The sequence below is a fragment of the Salmo trutta genome, chromosome 7 (genome assembly GCF_901001165.1).
Source record: "Salmo trutta chromosome 7, fSalTru1.1, whole genome shotgun sequence".
Taxonomy (NCBI): Eukaryota; Metazoa; Chordata; class Actinopteri; order Salmoniformes; family Salmonidae; genus Salmo; species Salmo trutta.
In genome coordinates this window covers 8,451,838-8,472,868 of record NC_042963.1, presented here as the reverse complement: position 1 = coordinate 8,472,868, position 21,031 = coordinate 8,451,838, and the positions used below count along the sequence as shown (strand labels likewise).

Here is a 21,031-nt window from a genome sequence, read left to right as displayed (position 1 = left end):
CACTAAAAGAGTGACAACATGAAGGGAAGACAACAACCTTAATATGATTTAGTCTAAACGCCCTCTAGGCACACAGTATGTAAATTATGTTAGAAAAAAGTTCCGACATAAAGCTTTTTGACTATCCACTTGCTGAAAAACTGTTATATTTTGAGTGTCAGATAAGGATCAGCTATGGTTTAAGGCAATAACAGCAACTACAATATTTAAGTGAATGAAAAGCCGACAGAGTTTGGGCCAACTGACCCCACACCGGAGATGACAACACGGAAATGGCCCTCAATGTTACATGCTTTCTGACAAAGGGAAAAGGCCTTAGGCAGACGTTAAAGGTATACTGACTGGATAATGAAAGGCTATTACAGAACAACAATGTCGGATACTTACAGATACATTATTCATTTTACCTCACAGCCTCCAAAAAGCATGAATGGATGGGCAGTAGAGATGCTTAGTCACATCCCTTGAAATGTGAACTTGTGGTATCATCCAAATAAAATGTGTAACTTCATGAAATGGTACAGAATGACTAAGTTGTTGGTGGTAGGTCTGTATTTGAAAACTAGAGAGAACCAAAAGGCTATGAGCTATTTGAATGGGGTTCCTTCAGTGCTCCCTGAGGAGGCATCTTCTGTTCTCCTCTCCATGCTTCAGACCTGAAGGACGAACAATCCACTCAAGTGTTCATACACTCTAGCCATTCTCAGGAGGTCCTGTCATGCCGCATACTGTCCGCCTGCCAACTCATGTCCCCCCATGCGTCACAATGGGATTCAATTAACCTTTAGCGTCCGTTGCTACGTCAATGGTGTGATGCGTCACATTTTGGAGAGCATTATAGCCAAGTGGATGTTCTTTTCATCTGGGCTATGTAAACAAAGTTGATTTCTGTGACATCTTTGGTGCTAAAACACATTTTGTTTAGCTTAATCATCCCTTTATGTCTGTCTGAGAGTCTGGTAAAAATGAGAGGTTACCTATTCATCTCAACAACTAAATGACATGATGAGATCCATGGATTGCAGATCTCTTCCGACACTGTAGTTATTAAAATAATTGTTATACAGCACATGATCTCCTACCATGACCAATGGACTCTCATGCCAAATGGCTTCTCTTGTCTGAATATGATAGAGAAAGGGAATGCTAAGCCAAATGTATTGACTCTCTTATCTGCCTTGATAGGTTATAGCCAAGGGAAATACCAAACTGATGTATTTGGATATCTTTGTCAGCACAAAGGATACAGGCAGAAACAAAGAAGGCATTTGTAGTGGTCCTAACCCCAGATTCCCTCCTGCCCCCTCTCGATCACTCTCTTCCCTCACACAGACACAGCCCATTTCACCCCAGCAACAGACAGACATTCCCAGCCAAACAGATATCTCTGAGCTAGTGGAGCAATCATGCAGCCCAGTTCTAATCCCTGACACACGTATGGCAGCCTTCAGTGAGACACAGCCCAGCCCTGATAGAGAGCCCAGGCTGGCCCTGGGTTGGACAGACCTCCATGTCTCAGCCATCACTGTTAATATCATTATCATTTAGACGGCGGGCATATTCTCCTGTCACCACAGGGGAGCGAGGGCATGGATTGGCTGTCAGTCTCCCTGAGTGGCAAGACTGATAAGCCAGATCAGTGGCTGCTATGGGACAATGGAACGGGCTAGTGAGAAATTAAATGCCAGTTATCATCCAGGGCCAGAGGGGGGTGAGATGGGAGTGGGGGGGTGGCAGGTGTATGTTTCCCCCTTGTACCAGGCAGCAGTGTCACCAGCCTCTCCTTTCTGTGTCACCACAGGCTTTAGTTAGAGAGACATCAGGACAAGTAGAGATTATGTCATAGGGGCTGATACTGGGTGTATAACCTATCCTTATTTGTGTTTCATTTGTGTTTTAGTGGTGCGGATCAGTGGTCAGAGCTGTACTGGAGTAGCAGTTAGACAAGAGGTCAAACAGTGATCAAGGCTAACATATAGTGAAAGGGATAGTCAGAGTCCACTGGTCAGTAAACAGCATTGGTCAATAAACACAAAGACAGACAATACCCAATTACATACACTGTGTGGAGTAGCTAGTTGTGGTATTGGTTGGTGCTCTATTTTTACACTATGCGGCCCAAATAGGAACAAGGTTCAACAGAAGTATCTGTCAAACATGATGCTTAGATATTAGTACAGTATTAGGTTACAGAGTACATACATAACATAAGATAATATAAGCTTGTGGTGTATTGCTGTTGGTTTTCATCAGGAGTGGTATTAATCTCCTACTATCAAGCACACATATTCATTCTTTAAATGAATCTGATACCAGGCGATTCCCAATCATCTTTGCTTGTTTCCACTCTTATAAAAATTGGATTAGTTAATCATTGTGGAGCCCAATCCCCTAAAGATGCTTCACAGAATGCAATAAATTCCCAAGTATGAAAGAGCAACTTAGTCTTAGATGAAAAAAGTTTGGATACCACAGGGTCCTCAGAGAAACTTTCTGAAGAGGATATTAGTGCAGCTCGACAGAATCATGAGTGTGTATAGTATCTGTATTCACCCACCAATGGCCATTACATGGTCTAAGTAAACCAGGAGCACTATGATAGGTTTACCACTGACTCACTGTAACATACTGTAGACTTTCCATCGTTAACAGACATGAAACAAGTCTGTTCTATGATGACCCCAGCCTGTCTTCCAGCTACAGGACACAGCACCTGTGTGAGTCAATTTCACTCGGTAACTTGGTAACTGCATTTCAGGGGGATCTTTCACACTGTGTAAGAGAGAAAAAAAGATGAAAAAACGAATCCAACTGAACGTCGTCTTTTGAATGGTGTTTACAGAGCAGTAGAGGATGTGTGATCCCTTACAAGCCATGTTTGTCTTTGTGGAGCTTTATTATATCTCACTACTCTAAAGTCTATTTCAACAGCATGGGGGGAGGCAGGGTACATTGTGAATCCCAACTGGTTGACTTAGGCACATCTTCAAGTAGACTTCAGTGTTGTGGAGTCATGCCAACACTTTATCAGCACCTATGCGTTCTGGAGGGTAGGCAGCCTAGCTCTTCTCCGCTTGATGAATAATGAAAGGTAAACCAGAACATGTCTTCCTCTCTGCTTGAACGCAGCACGTACAGGAGATGCTTTTATTTTCTATTAGAAATATGTTGATCGACAGAGTTTTCAGTTGGAAAACATTCAATATACTTATACTATCCAGAAGGATCTCATTGGGTACACTGGTTTAATCAATGTTGTTTCCACGTCGTTTCAATGAAGTGGCGTTGAACCAACATGGAATAGACATTGAATTGCCATGTGCCCAGTGGGATCTATTATTTAAAAAAGGTTTTTCAAGAGAGTGGAATTCAAGTGGAATTCAATATCTATGAATGTCCTCATATTCACACAACCATGCCCACTCATGGACACCCACACACACAATAGTATGAAGTCATAAGAGATGATTCATGATTCCAGGTTAGAGGCTGCTGAGAAGGTTGAGTACTTATCTAAGGAGCTTAGCGACTTAATGGCTATGTTTTAAAAGAAAAAACATTTCTCCACGCTGTTTAACGGATCCCCAGAAGAAAGATGGGAGACATTAGGTGAGGACAGGGACGGAGTGCACTCAGCATGGCCCCAGCATGCCTCCTCAGCCGGAACATTTCACTGTGAAGATCCACTTCTTACAACGCTTCCCTGACACCGCAATGCATCATGGGAGCCAGCCTGGCGGAAGTTCGAGGTGATGTGTCTCGAACCCTGACAACAGCGCCAGGCATTTCCATTAAAAACCACACAACTCAACATTACGACCTCTGCTTAAGGGCCTAATGCCTTTTTCTTCACCTCAAGAAAAAACGCAACAGTTGCAGTTTTTGACAAATGCATCATGAGTTTATACAAACAGGCAAATAGGTTAAGTTTGTCAAGTGCAGTTTTCTGTGTGCACTAAGATTCTGAAAAATAGAGATAGTGTGGCTGGTGGGTAATGAGGTTGATAAAGTAAGTTCAATCAGTAAGGCGGTCTGAATGGCTTGCTCCTTCTTTCCCGTAAGCATAACATAATCACATTGTTTCCTTTCCATGGCCACAGCGGGAGTAGATATCCGTTGTTGATATGTTCTCATCAACAGCACAGCGTCATGTCACTCCTCCTTTACTATATCAATTAGCCACGTGCAGCATGTCAATCACCCTATGGCCAATGAGCACAGCTGAATAATGCAACTTTACCGCTTGCTGAACAACTCATGGGCATACCTGGGCAATGAGGACCTTGCCTCTCTTCCCACCAATTGTTACTCACCAATGGTTCTCTCACTTGCGTCTTACAGCAAAAGGTTCACAGCAGACTCGTCCACATCCTCTCTGTTCAGATACATTGACATGCCCTTGCCTATCGTGGCTAATTGCGCAGGTTACATTTGTTGTCTTTGTTGTAGCTTTACCTTAAAGTGGTGCTTTGTAATAGCACTGTTATTTTATCAAATCATTTTTTCAGTGGGGAATATTTCATTCATGCTGCTTGAGCTCAGTATGCCTATTTTCTCATCACTCTAGGCATTTTCATAAATGTTAATTCATTGGCGGTCATACCACAACTACTGGTAGCAATCAGATATCTCCCTTCATGCTTGTATCTTCCAAACAGCATGATTAGACTGGCTGGCTATCAGTCTACCCCACACAATGTCAAAGTCACTAGCGTGATTATCGTTCATTGATTGTCGCACAGTCATGCCACTGATATCTTGAGCCTGGCGCAACTTCTATAACAAGCTCTTGTCACTAAAAGTGTCGTTGCTGAACATCATGCCTCTTGTCTTTGAAGTCTCGTAGTTAACAGCCGAAGTAGTTGCAGCGCGAGCTGCTGCTTTCCACATCTGGGGCCAGTGCTCCAAGCTTCAAGATTACTTGAGTGCTCATTCAACGATTTTGGATTTCCAATGACTGCCTTGAGTTAACGATTTGTCAAATCGTATATTCATTCGGAAAGCATTGCGTGCTCTAGTGCTTTCATTTTCAAAAGGGTGAGCTAACATCAGGATCATGCTAACTCATAGCTGTTCTCTTCAACGTTGGCTCCACGTAGGGTTTATTTCATCACTCTCCTATATGTTGTTTTTACATGCTCACTAAGAACTGCTCTCTTCTGATCAATGGGAATACATCTTGTGATGTACTTAAATGAAGGACTCATTTCTCTCAGATTCAGATCAACTTTATTATCCCAACAGGGGGGAATTCATTTGGTCATGTGCTTAAAAAGACAGTACATAAAACATGAAAACACAGAAACTACACTAAATAATTCATTCAAAGTGCTATAGCTACACATTTAAAGTGAAAGTGTAATATGCTGTATACTGGAGGGACCAACAGACTATCTCTTATACAGCCTAATAGCTGTTGGAATAAAATAATCCCCATATCTGTTTGAATTTTATTTTGAAGAAGTCTCTTTCCCCTTGTCTGGCTGCTGCTGTGACTGAATTTTCAGTGAAGGGGATGAGTACTGTCCTGTAAAAGGCTGATTCTTGATCTATACCAATTATCCTTCCCGCGGTCTTAATCAAGCGCTGAAGCTTGACTTGGTCTTACACTCGCATGTTTCCGAACACGCATATCAGACCAAAGGACAGCGCACTCTACAGGACAGATTTATAGAACATTTGTAAGATATGACGGTCGACATTAAAATGGTTCAGTTTGCGTAAAAAAAAACATTCGTTGAAATGTCTTTATCTTTGCAAAGGCACAGTCATTGAAGTTCAGCTTATTATCTATTTTGATATTTCTCAATTGCGTTTTACAGCAAAAGGCTCACAGCCGACCCTCCACTTCCCCAACGCCACCAGCTGATCATCGGATCCTCTTTCTCACAGATGGGGGAGTGGTTTGATGCCAGCTACCCGCATAGGGCTACCGGCATCACAGCATCTGGCTCAGAGGATCATCCCTCGGGGACGAGGCCCCTCCCCAAACTATTTTAATTCATTTTCATACTTTCATTTTGTCTTTGTTGTTCATTCAGTTAGCCTGTCCTCGATTGCATTGGGTTACTGGTGCTATACAGGGTTTCTACTAGAGCCTTCAGGCTGTACTGACAAAGGTAACCAACACCATGATCATAGAAGCGTAAACTCACAGACACATTCCCTTATCTCCCTTGTGCACCCATACCACCTGACTACTGTGATGTGTTGTTCATTACATGTGAACACACACACACACACACACACACACACACACACACACACACACACACTCACTCACGCATTCACACACTCACTCACACGCCCACACACGCACTCACACGCACTCACACGCACTCTCACACACACACACACACACACAAACACACGCGCAGGCCAGCGACTGATGTGCGCTGAGCCTTTCCTAGGGCAGGCTTCGAGAATTACAACACAATCATTTTAAATGGAAAAGCAGAGGTCAGGGAGGATAACTGGTTGATTGCTGGTATGTGTGTGTGTTTATGTGTGTGAAACCTACTCCATCACCTGTATGTGAATCACGCCCGTCACCAGCTGTGTTTGCGATTACAGTGATAGATGTGACTGGGGCTGTTTTCTCCAAGGTCTGTCTATCTGACTGAGGAGTGATGGTCTCTGCTGGGACTGGAGGACTACAAGGACTGGTGAACATGCCTGCAGAACAGGAGCACTAGAAAGGGACCCCACAGAGGGAGCATGATAACAACTGGTAGCAGTGGTCCCATCTCAAGACCTCACTATTTACTTGTTTGTTATATAACTCAATACACACACTAGTCTGTATGACAAGTCCATCTGGTCATCATTTCACTGAGTTTATTTGACACTTATCCACCTTTGGACAACAATGAGGACAGGGGCCAAGTGACAGAGGACAGGGAATAGGGGTGCGGGGAACAGGCAGCGGTGCAGGTACTCACCAGTGAGTGGGTGAACTCTGGGGCGTGGTCGTTCTTGTCTGTGATGGTGATGGTTGCCGTGGCTGTTCCTGTCAGTCCTACGTCTCTTCCCTTCATGTCCTGGGCTACAATCTCCAGCTCGTACTGCGTGGTGGGCAGCGTCTGGAGGGACACACACACAGATACACACAGGGTTATAAAGCCTGTCATTATCAACCATTCACTTCAGGGGTTACACCCAACACAATCATCATTAGACGCAGGATTCGTTGAGGGAGATCAAATGAATCCACTGGATACAAAATGCTAACAAATGATTGACTGACTGAGAAAAAGCAATTAAGATGTAGTTGTGACTGCATGATTGTGACGTTGGTGTGGATTCATTTCAGAGCAAGCGTATTATAGATCTTCTCTGAACCAAGTAGAGTTGCTAGTATGGTTTCCTGTCTGGGGGTGGTAGTGCAGTACTCTGTGGGTGACTGTACATCTCCAACATGACAACCTTTTCCTAATATACATTTAAATAGAACTAAGCAGATGTCAAGTGTCTGTTACAATCCAAGTGCATCACATTATAGAAATCAACACACACCCACATCATCTCTTGAAAAAGTCAGGCATCCAGGTATTTTCTGAACCAGATGAAACAATGTACAGTCTGTGTAGAACACCTTTCAGCACACATGATTGCAAATAGATGTATGGAAGTATGACAGACAGTAGTTTATGTTTATACTTTTTGAAATAGCCTGGGGGGTGGGTCGTCTCAATGTGTCTCCTTCAATGACTCAGAAGACATAAAGTTAAGGTTTGTATGCTTGGCAGACATGAAAGCGTTAACATTTTTCTTTACATTTTCTGTAGACTCCCAGCTTTCATTTATTTAACTAGGCAAGTCAGCTAAGAACAAGTTCTTATTTACGGTGACGGTCTAGGAACAGTGCGTTAACTGCCTTGTTCAGGGGCAGAACAACAGATTTTTACCTTTTCAGCTCGGGGATTCAATCTAGCAACCTTGCGGTTACTGGTCCAACGCTCTAACCACTCAGCTACCTGCCACCCTCGTGATGAGCTACATTAAAAGAAAAGGGATACTCTTTGGAGCTTGGCTTTCCCACGTAATTCTAAGGCGAGCGAAGGCAGTGGGGAGGGACCCTGGAGGACAGACGCTGGCCAGGCATTAGAATAAGTTGGAGAAGTGGAGTGTGATTGAGGTGCAGGTTAAAAGTCCAGTTCAATTTGGGATATGAAGCTGTGCATACAGCATAGATTATTTAGTTGCAACTTTACAAAGCAAAGTGTATTCATCATTTTCACAATCTAATTTGTTCTAATATGTCATCCATCTGTTTCACTAAACACCCCAGAAGCCCACTCCTGCATCTCCTCTCTCTCCTACCCACAATGCACCACACCCTCCCATCTTCATCTCCCTTCCCTGACAGCTCGGAACACCACAGCACATCAGTCACTAAAAGGCACTATGAGATGAAGCCATAATCTATTCACAGAAATGTGAAATCATCACTATACTATTCCATTCATTTTCATTCTGTAATGAAATTGAGAGTCATGAGATGGGGAAATGAAACTACTAATACTGTCTCTAATTGGCCATTTGTGTGACGACCCCGCCCCCGTCCCCAACCCTGACCAACCCCTCTCCTGTCTCTACTTTTCCACTGGTCTCATTAGAGATGCTCTATGCGAACCACACACAGTCTCACACACACAATCACACAGTCATGTACGCACACACACACACACGCACACACACACGCACACGCACACACACCACTGCAACTGCTCATCACTGGATAATAGTTTGACATCACCTGCATCCTCGAAGCTCTCAGTCTTCATTCTCTCTCTTTTTAAAACTCCATTTTCCTCTTCACGTCTCACAGATCTCTCACATTGCCTGGGAGTAACAGCCTAAAACAGGGCTTCTCCACACGGGTGCCAGGCAGGATCCTTGAGACCCAGAGAGGAGGAGATGAGGCAGTATGCTGCTCCCATCACTGATAACACTGGGATCATTCACACCCCAGGCAGGGGGACACCAGACGATCAATGCCCCTCAGGCGCTTTTTAATAATCATGTCAACACATAGAGTGATAGTGTAACATAGACACTGGAAACAGTACAGAAAGTCTGTCTGGAAGTTCCCTGCTGGGGTATGTATAGTTATACAGTATATGAAACACATGTTTCTCTATTATGGTGAAACATAAGCTGCTTTATTACAGAATCATATAATCAGACAAAGTAGTTGACTGTGGCATTCTTACAGCACTGTAACGTTAGAGAAAGCAGTACAGTGCAACCCATATTTATATTGTTTGGAGTCCACTCTAGCCATGATTATGATGTGATATACAGTACAAACACTGAGCTCTCCCATGACTACAGTATGATGCAACAGGAACTGTCTTATTATTGTATCTTATTACATGTCCCTGTATGTTCTCCACGGTGTGTTCTCCGCGGTGTGTTCTACACGGTGTGTTCTCCACAGAGTGTTCTCCACGGTGTGTTCTCCACAGAGTGTTCTCAACGAAGTGTTCTCCACGGTGTGTTCTCCACGGAGTGTTCTCAACGGTGTGTTCTCCACTGAGTGTTCTCCACGGTGTGTTCTCCACGGTGTGTTCTCCACTGAGTGTTCTCCACAGAGTGTTCTCCACGGAGTGTTCTCCACGGTGTGTTCTCCACTGTGTGTTCTCCACTGTGTGTTCTCTCCTCGCAATACCAGGGAGGCAGCTTGTAAACATGGCACAGCTTAGCACAGCAGGAGACTCTTCACATCAATCTGCAGTAAATCTAGGCTCCTTTGACCCACCCACTTAACCACTCTCCTCCTCTACTCCGCTCTTTCACTCCCACGCCCAACGCTCTACCCAGTGCCAGACATAAATCTTCATCCCTCTCTAGTAAACTAAGAGCTGTTGTACTGGTGTCCCTGTCTGCCTCAGACTCCTCCCTGGATACCGTTCTGTCCACCCAGGGTGGGTGTACTGTATGGCTGCATCTGAAATGGCATGCTATTTCCTATTTAGTGCACTGTTTTTGACCAGAGCCCTATGCGGGTCTTGGTCAAAAGTAGTGCACTATAGGGAATAGGGTGCCATTTCAGACACACAGTATGTACACAGGAGGCAGCAGCACAGTAGGTGTTCACCCCGCAGATAGTAGGTGACAGGATTGTCTGTGACAGACTGCTGAGGATATATCAAACCCTCATGAACAGATGGTCTTCCACAGACCTGTGAGTGGAGAAAAAACCCAGCTCCAGACATCCTCCACCTGGAAAAGTGGGCTCAGAGACACTTCATCTCACTGAGTCCTAAAGTGGCGTGACAACTTCTTAATGACCAGTGTCTCTCGAGTTTACGCTATTAGAGATCTCTGGGATTACTTGACTAACTTGGGACACTTTCTATTATAAGAGGGTCAGTGAAATATATACGGTTATGTCTTGAAATGTGCTTACATTGACGAATACACGGTTACGGTGACTGAGTTAATCAGGAAGTGTATGGGAGATGTTGTACCCACTGAGACTATTAAAACCTACCCAAACTAGAAACCGTGGATAGATGGCAGCATTCGCACAAAACTGAAACCGCGAACCACCGCATTATAACCATGGCTAGGTGATTAGGAATATGGCCGAATTCAAAGTGTGTAGTCATTCCCTCCGTAAGTCAATCAAACAGGCAAAACGTCAGCACAGAGACAAAGTGGAGTCGCAATTCAACAGCTCAGACTCAAGACGTAGGGTTTACAGACAATCACAGATTACAAAGGGAAAACCAGCCCCGTAGCGGACACCGACATCTTTCTTCCGGACAAGTTAAACACCTTCTTCACCTGCTTTGACGATAACACAGTGCCACCAACGCGTCCGCTACCAAGGACTATGGGCTCTCCTTCTCCGTGGCCGACGTAAGACATTAAAGATTGTAAACCCTCGCAAGGCTTCCAACCAAGACGGCATCCCTAGCCGTGTCCTCGGAGCATGCGCAGACCAGCTGGCTGGAGTATTTACCAACATATTCAATCGCTCCCTATCCCAGTCTGCTGTCCCTACTTGCTTCAAGATGTCCACTATTGTTCCTGTACCGAAGAGAGCAAAGGTAACTGAACTAAATGACCTTTGCCCCGTAGCACTCACTTCTGTCATCATGAACTGCTTTGAGAGACTAGTTAATTAAGGATCATATCACCTCCACCTTACGACACCCTAGACCGACTTAAATTTGCTTACCGCCCCAATAGATCCACAGACGATGCAATCGCCATCGCACTGCACACTGCACTATCCCATCTGGACAAGAGGAATACCTATGTAAGAATGCTGTTCATTGACTATAGCTCAGCATTCAACACGATAGTACCCTCCAAACTCATCATTAAGCTCGGGGCCCTGGGTCTGAACCCCACCCTGTGCAACTGGGTCCTGGACTTCCTGGTGGTGAAGGTAGGAAACAACACCTTCACTTCGCTGATCCTCAACACAGGGGCCCCACAAGGGAGTGTGCTCAGCCCCCTCCTGTACTCCCTGTTCACCCATGATGCGTGGCCACGCACGCCTCCAACTCAATCATCAAGTTTGCAGATGACACAACAGTAGCAGGCCTGATTACCAACAATGACTGTATTTTAGTCAATGCCACTCCGACATTGCTCGATCTAATATTTCTTAATTCCATTCTTTTACTTTTAGATGTGTGTATATTGTTGTGAATTGTTTTTAGATACTACTGCATGTTGGAGCTAGGAACACAAGCATTTTGCTACACCCGCAATAACATCTGCTAAATATGTGCATGTGACCAATCACATTTGATTTGACTTGATTTAAAGAGCTTTCACGAATGAGATCTCAGTGTGCCAGTGGAGATGACATGGTCTCTGTCAATGCAGCAATCATATTTTTTCACAGAAATAAAGAATAACATGGGTCATTGCAGTTAAAGCAGCCAGCCATGGGACTGAACAAAACTTAAATGAAATTGAACATATCAAATTAAATGACAGGCTTTTAGAAATATGAATCCCATCATGTGGTCATCTGATTTTCTCTTAAAATAATTTCACAGCTTTCAGGAATAATGCCTCCTCCATCACAAAGGAGGTAGAGATGGGAGCTCAGAGTCAGACAGGCGAGTTGTGATCCACTGTCTCAGATACCACATTACCTTCTTGAATAGGTGTGATGCCATTACTACATTTCCAGAGCTCTTTTTGTTCACTCTGGGCCCTTCAAAAGAAGATGGCTCCCCTTGCCAACCCTGTAGGTATTCTTCTGTCCTCCTTTCAGTGCCCAGGAACATAATGACAGACACAAAAGGCTTAGAAAATCCAACTGGAATCATATGAATATCCCTAAAGACACTCTGTCTCACAGAGCAACACTATTTCTCCCACCTTTACACCTCTCCTTTTATTCCCTATTCTCCTTGTCTTTCATGGAATTCATACCATTGTTAAAATGTAATGTTTTTCTCGTGACTTTCTCACCGTCTAAGCAAATAAAGTATAACTTGGCTTAACTAAGTTCTAAGCTTTTGAGTATTACTTTTTTATTACCTTTCTCTTTTCCTTTAATCATATCCCATCCCCTATTCTGTCTATTTATTTACGTTTCCCTCTGTGATTCCATCTTTGTTCAGCCTACTGTATCTCTTTGAATGTCAGCTACCCCTCAAGCGTTCTCTGTGTTGTATTCCGTTAAACAGGGTACATCCTTTCTGCTAGTCTTTCTGATATCTTCACTGACATATTCTTCTGACCCCCCCACCAAAAATTACATGTATCCTCCTGAGTGGCGCAGTGGACTAAGGCACTGCATCGCAGTGCTAGCTGTGCCTCTAAAGATTCTGGGTTCGAGTCCAGGCTCTTTTGCAGCTGGCCACGACCGGGAGACCCATGGGGTGGTGCACAATTGGCCCAGTGTCGTTAGGGGAGGGTTTGGCCGGCAGGGAGGTCCTTGTCCCATCCTGCGCTAGCGACTCCTGTGGCGTGCAGTACACGGTCGCCAGGTTTACAGTATTTTCTCCGACACATTGGTGCGGCTGGTTAAGCGGGTATTGTGTCAAGAAGCAGTGCAGCTTGGATGGGTTGTGTTTTGGATGATGCACAGCTCTTGACCTTCGCCTCTCCGTACGGGAGTTGCAGTGATGAGACAAGACTGTAACTACCAATTGGGGAGAAAAAGGGGTAAAACAAATGACATGTATAATGCCATCTTCTTCAGTTTTGTAATTAACCAAGCACCTTTATCCTGAGGCTTTGCTGAGGTACGAAAGTGGTAGCCAGATGAAGATTTGTTTTGTATCGTTGTTGATATGAAACCACTGTCAGACTGTAAAACACATTCACTGTCCATCCTTTTGGTAGATAGATCAGCACGGAGAGGGAGAAAGAGAAAGAGAAGGAAGGATGAAGTAGAAATGATCCCTGTCAGTTACTCCGTCCTCTACTAGTACTGTACCATCTTCCACAGCAATATAAGACTCTCGGCATTCATGGCAGCAGGAAGCCTAGTGGTTAGAGCATTGGGCCAGTAACCAAAAGGTCCCAGCATTGTTTTTACAGCTATAAAAAATGGAGATAGCTGAGAGACAGGCAGGAGATATCTCAGCCCCTCTCTGTTTACCCAGGAGAGTTTACTTGGCTCTCTGCACTACCTGAACATAATGAGGTGCCTTTGAAAACAAAAGCTGACTGTCCTTCACTATAACAAAACTCTCTCTCTCTGAAAAAAATGCATAGTGGCAGCCCACGTCAAAAGTGCCATAACTAGCTGGCAGGAGCGTATAGGTGTGCTCCCAGTACCCAGGGTGCACCACAACATATATTTGATTATTCGCCATGCCAACATCACATGGCTCTTTTCAGGGCACTTGAGAGGTAAAATAAATTACGACACAATAATGAAACAGAAAGAAAATGTTATATTTGATCATTTTTTGAGTTGAAAAGAACAAGAATTGTAGATGTTGACGCACTAGAAGCACAAATTGAAGTGCTGTTGAGCTGAAACACAAGGTCCACTCTACCTCTTTATGTTTTCTACAATAGATCCCATGTCTATCCCATCTTTTTCCAATTCTCTGCAAGGTCATTGAGAAATACTTTTTGTTCAGTGAAAACATTTTCATGCTACAATGTTAAATGGAAAAATTATATTACTCTAGGTTTTCTATCATAAACTTCTACGTACAAATTCAGTTGGCATCCTGTTGTTTTTTATTTTATTTTATTTTTTATTTCACCTTTATTTAACCAGGTAGGCTAGTTGAGAACAAGTTCTCATTTGCAACTGCGACCTGGCCAAGATAAAGCGTTGCAATTTGACACATACAACAACACAGAGTTACACATGGAATAAACAAACATACAGTCAATAATAAGTTGTTACACAACTACCAGTTCTGAATCGGGTCTGTCAGATGAGGTCGTACACATTGTGGCAATCTTAAAATAGATTTTATGAACATATCATGAGAACCTAGAGATTTTGAGACACTTTAGAACCACAGAGATGTTTTTCCTGCCTTACTTTCAGCTCATTAAGTAAACGTACTTCATATTCAAGTGATTCCGGAACTTTTGGAATGATTCAGGAAGTGCCTACTAAACATGCGAAGACATAGCTATATAGCATGTATGAGTCATGAGGTACACGATAATTAGTCTGAGAGATGAAGAGGAATGCAGAACTAACAGCCCCAATGACTAAGGCACTAAGGCTCTGATACAGCAATATAAAAATATACCAACCATAATGATTCAGGACTAGCAAACATGACTGTCGGTTTGGTCCAAACATATCCATCAGACCTCATGGTGCCCTGACTGCCAAGGAGGAGGCTTGTTTATAAGACACCTCTCTTATTCCACAGGCACACAATCTGCCAGCATGCTGCCAGAATGTTTGGCCCCATTGGTCAACTGCTGCTTCGCAGATTTTGCTCCAAACCACTCCATGATGTAATACCGTTTCAATTTAGGGGATCATCAGGGGAATGAGTCGGCAGGTAACAATAGATGCTCTATGTAAACCTTTGCTATTTTGGCAAAGTGGTGCTTGGTAACTACGAATTAAAAACCCTCTGTGGGAGAAGATGACAGTGAGATCAAAGGATCTACCTTAAGAAAACCTCCCAAAACAAGAGAGCCATTGAACCCCTAAGAGGGTGAAACAAGACCCAATGTTCCAGGAAGTCATTCATATAGTACAGAGGGTACTCCATTTATTTTCCCTCCTCTGTCCTCTCTGTCCTTTTTCTTGTTTCCTGCCTGAGTCTCTCTGATCTTTGACTAGTATTGATGAAGTTTTTTTTCTCCTGGATATGCCATGCTAATAAGATGATTCATCCCTTTGGCCCACCAGAGCTAGTTGAATAGTCCGTTTTCTAGTGCTTAACAGCTAATGGTAAACCTCAGAATGCTCAGATATTTCAAAAGTGACTCAAATGATGAACATGGCCAGATGAATGTGGTTGTTAGAAAAACAAATATCTGATGCAAAGCCTTGATTTGTCAAAAGTTGAGCAGCGCTCTCAAGGATAAGTTTGTAGGATTTACACACTTTAAATTCACCAGCTTGAAAGACTCCTAGGAAATTCTGACTTGATAAGAAAGAGATTGAAGGATAAAGCAAGAATCCGTTTCTTCCTCTTTAATTAACGTTTTAGAAAGCTAGCTATTCAAGAGGCGAGCAATCAGAAATAATGACAACTGAAGAATATCTACAGGAGCATAAATTACAGTGCATTTTCCTTGAAGCAGGTAGAACTGTATAATGGATGCATTCTTAATCCTCCTCATATGAATAGACATATGCACACACCCACACAGGCACATGCACACTTCTTCACATTGATCAGGGAATTACATAGCGGCAATGACCATATTTATCGTGACTCATCAGCCCAATTAGATGCTGATGATAAGCTTGGTGATGCTGGTGTCCCCCAGCTCTTCCTGATGAGTGTGGGGCTAATAGGGGTCAAGGTTTGGTTTAAGGGGTGCGGTGAAACCGAGCAGAAAAAGACCTACAGTAATCTAATCAGGTGCATCATCAGACCACAGCCTAATCGCTGTCAATTACCCACCAGTTACAGACATATTGGGGACTGAAATAGGCCCCATTAGGCTACGCTTGCCCCTGTTGAGAGAGAGAGAGAGAGAGAGAGAGAGAGTAACAGCTCTCCTCCCTCGCCACCGGCCCACCCGCCACCATCACAGCCATCAAAGGCCCATCTGGGAGGTGGCACTTCTAGTGAAGAGCACAGGTGTTCCTGTTTAAGTGTTAATTAGATTAGTGCAGATCAAACAGGGGCGTTGCTCGCCAGGGAGCGGAGGTGGAGGGGGCATACAGCAGAGTCTTGGGGTCCAACAACTCCTCCTCAACCACCAATTAGGATGAATTAATCAGCTGATGGAATAATTTCCTTTGATCCCCTGAAGCTGGCATGGAGCCTTGTAGGGGAACATGCCTATAGACAGGTTGGTAGTTTAACAACAAAACCAATGTGTGCGCAACTATGGGGCAAAAGAGACAGGGTTGGATTACAGTGTTGACAACATGTGAATTATATTTTGTCTCCAAATGTTTATTGAAAACATAAATACATTGTTACAGTTGCTGATTAGCTAGCTAGTGAATTTTTGCCATATTAGCATACACTTGAAATCTGTCAAAACCCCTCAAAACAAGACATGGTATCAATAACAAGATCCAACGAGCTGAAACGAGCCACCTACAATTCCCAACATGGCAGCTTCTTGTCATTGTTGTTAGCTATCTGACAATTCAGACTCATAACAATGCACATCTTCCGGCCATATCGATGCCCACATCAGTTCCGTGACGTTGTCAGCCAACCCTTTTATGAGAGGAGAGTCAATAGCATGGTGAGGCTTTCTGATGCCAGACCTTTCTGGTAGTAACCAAGGAGAAGCCAGGCCGTCTACATGAGCGGGTTGACTCATAATCCGCGGGGCAGACGGGTTTAGGGTCACTAAATATTGTGTGGCTGAAGGTCGGGTGGGTGGAGGGCGGGTTTAATAAAGAGAAACAATACCTTAAAAAATCCATAAATGTATAATTATGTGCAATTTATATAGGCTTTTGTTTAGGTTTTTCTTTCATTATTTTAGGCTATCTGGTATTAGTTCGCAAGCCTAAACTTTAGGGCTTAACTGTATGCGTGCCAATTAGCCTACTGTCACGTCCTGACCAGTAAAAGAGGTTGTTTGTTATTGTAGTTTGGTCAGGGCGTGGCAGGGGGTGTTTGTTTTATGTGTTTCGGGGGTTTTGGTATATGTTCTATGTTAGTATATTTCTATATCCGTGTCTAGTTTTTCTATTTCTATGTTTAGGGTTTTTGTTTGACCTTCAATTGGAGGCAGCTGTTTCTTGTTGCCTCTGATTGGAGGTCCTTTTTAGTAGAGGTTTTTCAGCTTGTGTTTGTGGGTGGTTGTTTTCAGTCTAGTGTTTTGTACCTGACATAACTGTTCAGCTGTCGTTCGTTTCTTGTTTTGTTTTCGTGTTCAATGAAAGTTAAAAATGAGCACTCAACCCGCTGCGCCTTGGTCTACTCCCTTCGACGGCCGTTACACCTACACAGCCAATTGACAAATAATGGTTTTGGGAACGGGCAGATAAAGTTCACTTCAATTCACAAAAACTGCGAAAGGAGAGTTGAAAATAAAGACAAGGGAGGGCTAGAAAAGTAATGTTTGGGAAAGATTTGGTGAAGTGGTAAAAGAGGATGATAGCTGTCACGCCCTGACCTGGAGAGAGGGTTTGTTTCTCTATGTGGTTAGGTCAGGGTGTGGGGTGGGCATTCTATGTTTTGTATTTCTTTATGTTGGGCCGAGTATGGTTCCTAATCAGAGGCAGCTGTCTATCATTGTCTCTGATTAGGAACCATACTTAGGCAGCCTGTTTTCCTTTGGGGTTTGTGGGTAGTTGTTTTCCGTTTTAGTTGTAAGTACTTGACGGAACTGTCGGCTGTCATTTTTGTTTAATTTGTAAAGTGCTCATTCCTTCATTAAACTCAAGATGAACATATTCCACGCTGCACCTTGATCTACTCATTCTGACGCATGTGACAATAGCAGTGCGATGTGTGATGATTGTGAGGTGCTATACATATTCGACAGTCACAAGATGGAACTTCAAACAGGCATCAAGGGAACTGTAGCCTACTGTTAGACGGGTTAAATGGAAACTGAAATCTGGACACTGACTGTAGGTCTATAACCTCTCACATAGCCTTAATAATAACTCCTGCAGAATGTAGCCTTTCTTGCAGTAAAATTATACACCAAATGTAGGCAACATTTTTGACTTGGGAACAGGATTGGAGAAATATGATTTATTTATTTCTGCACCTTGAGAGAATGCAATGCTCAGTTAGATACCATCTGTAGAGGTGCTGTCTTCCTAATAAAAACATCATAAAAGTTGACAGTAAAGGCGGCAGGTAGCCTAGTGGTTAAGAGCATTGGGCCAGTAACCGACAGGTGGCTGGTTTGAATCCCCGAGCCCATAAGGTGAAAAATCTGTCGATGTGCCCTTGAACAAGGCATTTAAACCCTAATTGCTACTGTAAATCTCTCTGGATGAGAGTGTCCACTAAATGTATTGTTTTCTATTTCAACCATCGAAGCCAACTGAAATCTTATCAGAAATGATTTAGGTCATTTTTACAGCTTTCTTTTTCCTTACAACTGGTCAAACTGATGTCATTTGGACATTTTGCAAAGAAAATCTTTCACATTTTTTTTTGCGTTCTTCCCAGTCCCTAAACAACTGCTCCATGAAAGATGACAGGGAAAATTTTACCGATGTAAAGTAGATTGAAGCATTCATTCTATAGATCTATGACATTATTCAGTTGAGCAAGGGTTTATTTAGTCTCTGGGGCAACATTTAATGACAGAAGAGAAGCTGCATGCATCTAATTATAGACAAGTTGACTAACAAATAGCCTACCAAAATGTCGGAAATTATAAGCAGAAACATATCTAAATCATGCCTGAGTTGTTCTTCTTCTATGTATTGTGCTCTAAATTTTTCGAGGAACTCAGTGGTGTTTGTGTCCAATCAAATCAATTTTTATTTGTCACATGCGCAGAATACAACAGACCTTACCGTGAAATACTAACTTACAAGCCCTTAAACAACAACGCAGTTTTAAGAAAATAGAGTTCAGAAAATATTTACTAAACAAACTAAAGTAAAAAATCCTGTTGGGGAGTGGTGGAGCTGGAGTTATGGGCCTGGTTCTCAGAAGCTGGAGCAGGTAGAGGGAACCATGTGTGGGAGACACCTTCCCCAAGTTCACTCACTCAGATAGAAAACAAACCCTGCCGAGCACAGAGCTCCCTCAGAGCTCCCTCAGAGCTCCCTCACCCTCAGAGCTCCCTCAGAGCTCCCTCAGAGCAGCAGTCATGCAGCAAGAGACTGCCACATGCCACGTCAACGACACGACACATTAATGGCACGTCACGTATCAGCCTCTGGGGTGGATGACATCGTACTGCAGCATCCGACACTAGAGGTTCCCTGTTTGTTTCAAATCAAATCAAATTTTATTTGTCACATACACGCATTTAGCAGATGTTATTGTGGGTGTAGCGAAATGCTTGTAAACGCATGCACACACACACACACACACACACACACACTGTTTGTTTGTCTGTGTCTTCTTCCCTTCTAGTGAGACAATTGCCACAGTAACGGAGCAGTGAAATGCACCATCTATATCCCCTGCTGATAGTGTGTTTGTGTCCTTCCGTGTGTGTGTGTCAGTGTGTCTGTGCCTGCTTGTGCGTGCTTGTGTGTGTATGTGTGCATGCGTGCGTACATGTGTGCGCGCATGTGTGTGTGAGGAAAGGAGCTTAGCACGGTTCAATATTCTGCTAGCCGTGGTAGACAGGTCTGGCTTTGCAGGTATTAGCTTTTATGTGGTATCAGTATCTGCTCACCTGGTTTCACACAGCGACACTGAGCACTGGCAAAGCCCCTGTCTCAACCCCCCTGTCCTCTCACACAGCCCCCATTTACCATGCGGACCTGGGAGAACATTATAGAGATGCTATGGGGATCGGCAGAGTGGGTGTTCAAGCACGTGTATGTGTGTGTTGTTGCTGTCTCTTTCCGCGCATCCGTGCGTGTGTGTGACTAAGATAAAGAGTGGAGAAGGAGGGAAGAGTCACAATTATAGCTGAGCTGTTGAAGGGGTCCAGAGGGTGCTAGCACATTAGGAGTGGTGACTATAACTTGTGTGCTGCTCTAATAATCATGATCATTAGTACAGCCATAAACCTGTAGAACAGGATATTAAATCAACGTTCATGACCATAAGCCAGAGGCTGCTTAAATAATCAGAGCAATGACCTTAATTTCACTGCCATGGTAATGGTCAAACTAACACTGCCTATGGGCAAGAATAGAAGGGTAATATTCTTTACCGCCACTCACAGCTGTAAGCTACACACTATCTTGCTGCGGCAGTGAGAGAGAGCGCAACAAAGTCTTGGAGACCCGGCCAGGAAGAAGCAGAAATGTATTTGTTTTCCTCTCTCTATGTTGGCTGTAACTCTATCAACATAGAGAAGAGAGAAAATGTGAAGCCAAGACCACACATTGAGAGCTAAAGTCTGTCTGATGTATCAAGTCTGTTCCAGGCTCTTCTTCAGAGAGGGCTGCTTTCTCTGTGAGAGGAACAAACAGGCTGGAGCTTCTCTCATGCCTCCCCCAGGAGGCAGTAAACAGACAGGAGCCTTCCAGCTGTTCACACACAGTCAGAGTAGCGGTCTACACGAGCTGGGACACTTCTAAGTGTTCAGACACAGAGCAGCCTATAGGAGTTGGGATACTTCTAAGTGTTCAGACACAGAGCAGTCTATAAGAGCTGGCACACTTCTAAGTGTTCAGACACAGAGCAGCCTATAGGAGTTGGGACACTTCTAAGTGTTCAGACAGTGCAGCCTACACGAGCTGGGACACTTCTAAGTGTTCAGACACAGAGCAGCCTATACGAGCTGGGACACTTTAGGATGAGACAGGCACAATTCTCTC

General features: G+C 43.7%; 1 protein-coding gene across 3 annotated transcripts in view; it reads right to left on the bottom strand.

Annotated features, from left to right (window-relative positions):
• cdh13 (cadherin 13, H-cadherin (heart)) overlaps window positions 1-21,031 on the bottom strand; it is a 493,352-nt gene that overhangs the window by 112,635 nt on the left and 359,686 nt on the right. For all 3 annotated transcript variants that reach the window (XM_029757800.1, XM_029757798.1, XM_029757799.1), the window contains one exon: window positions 6,942-7,082. In XM_029757800.1, the coding sequence (XP_029613660.1) occupies window positions 6,942-7,082 (141 nt within the window). The remainder of the gene's footprint in view (window positions 1-6,941; window positions 7,083-21,031) is intronic.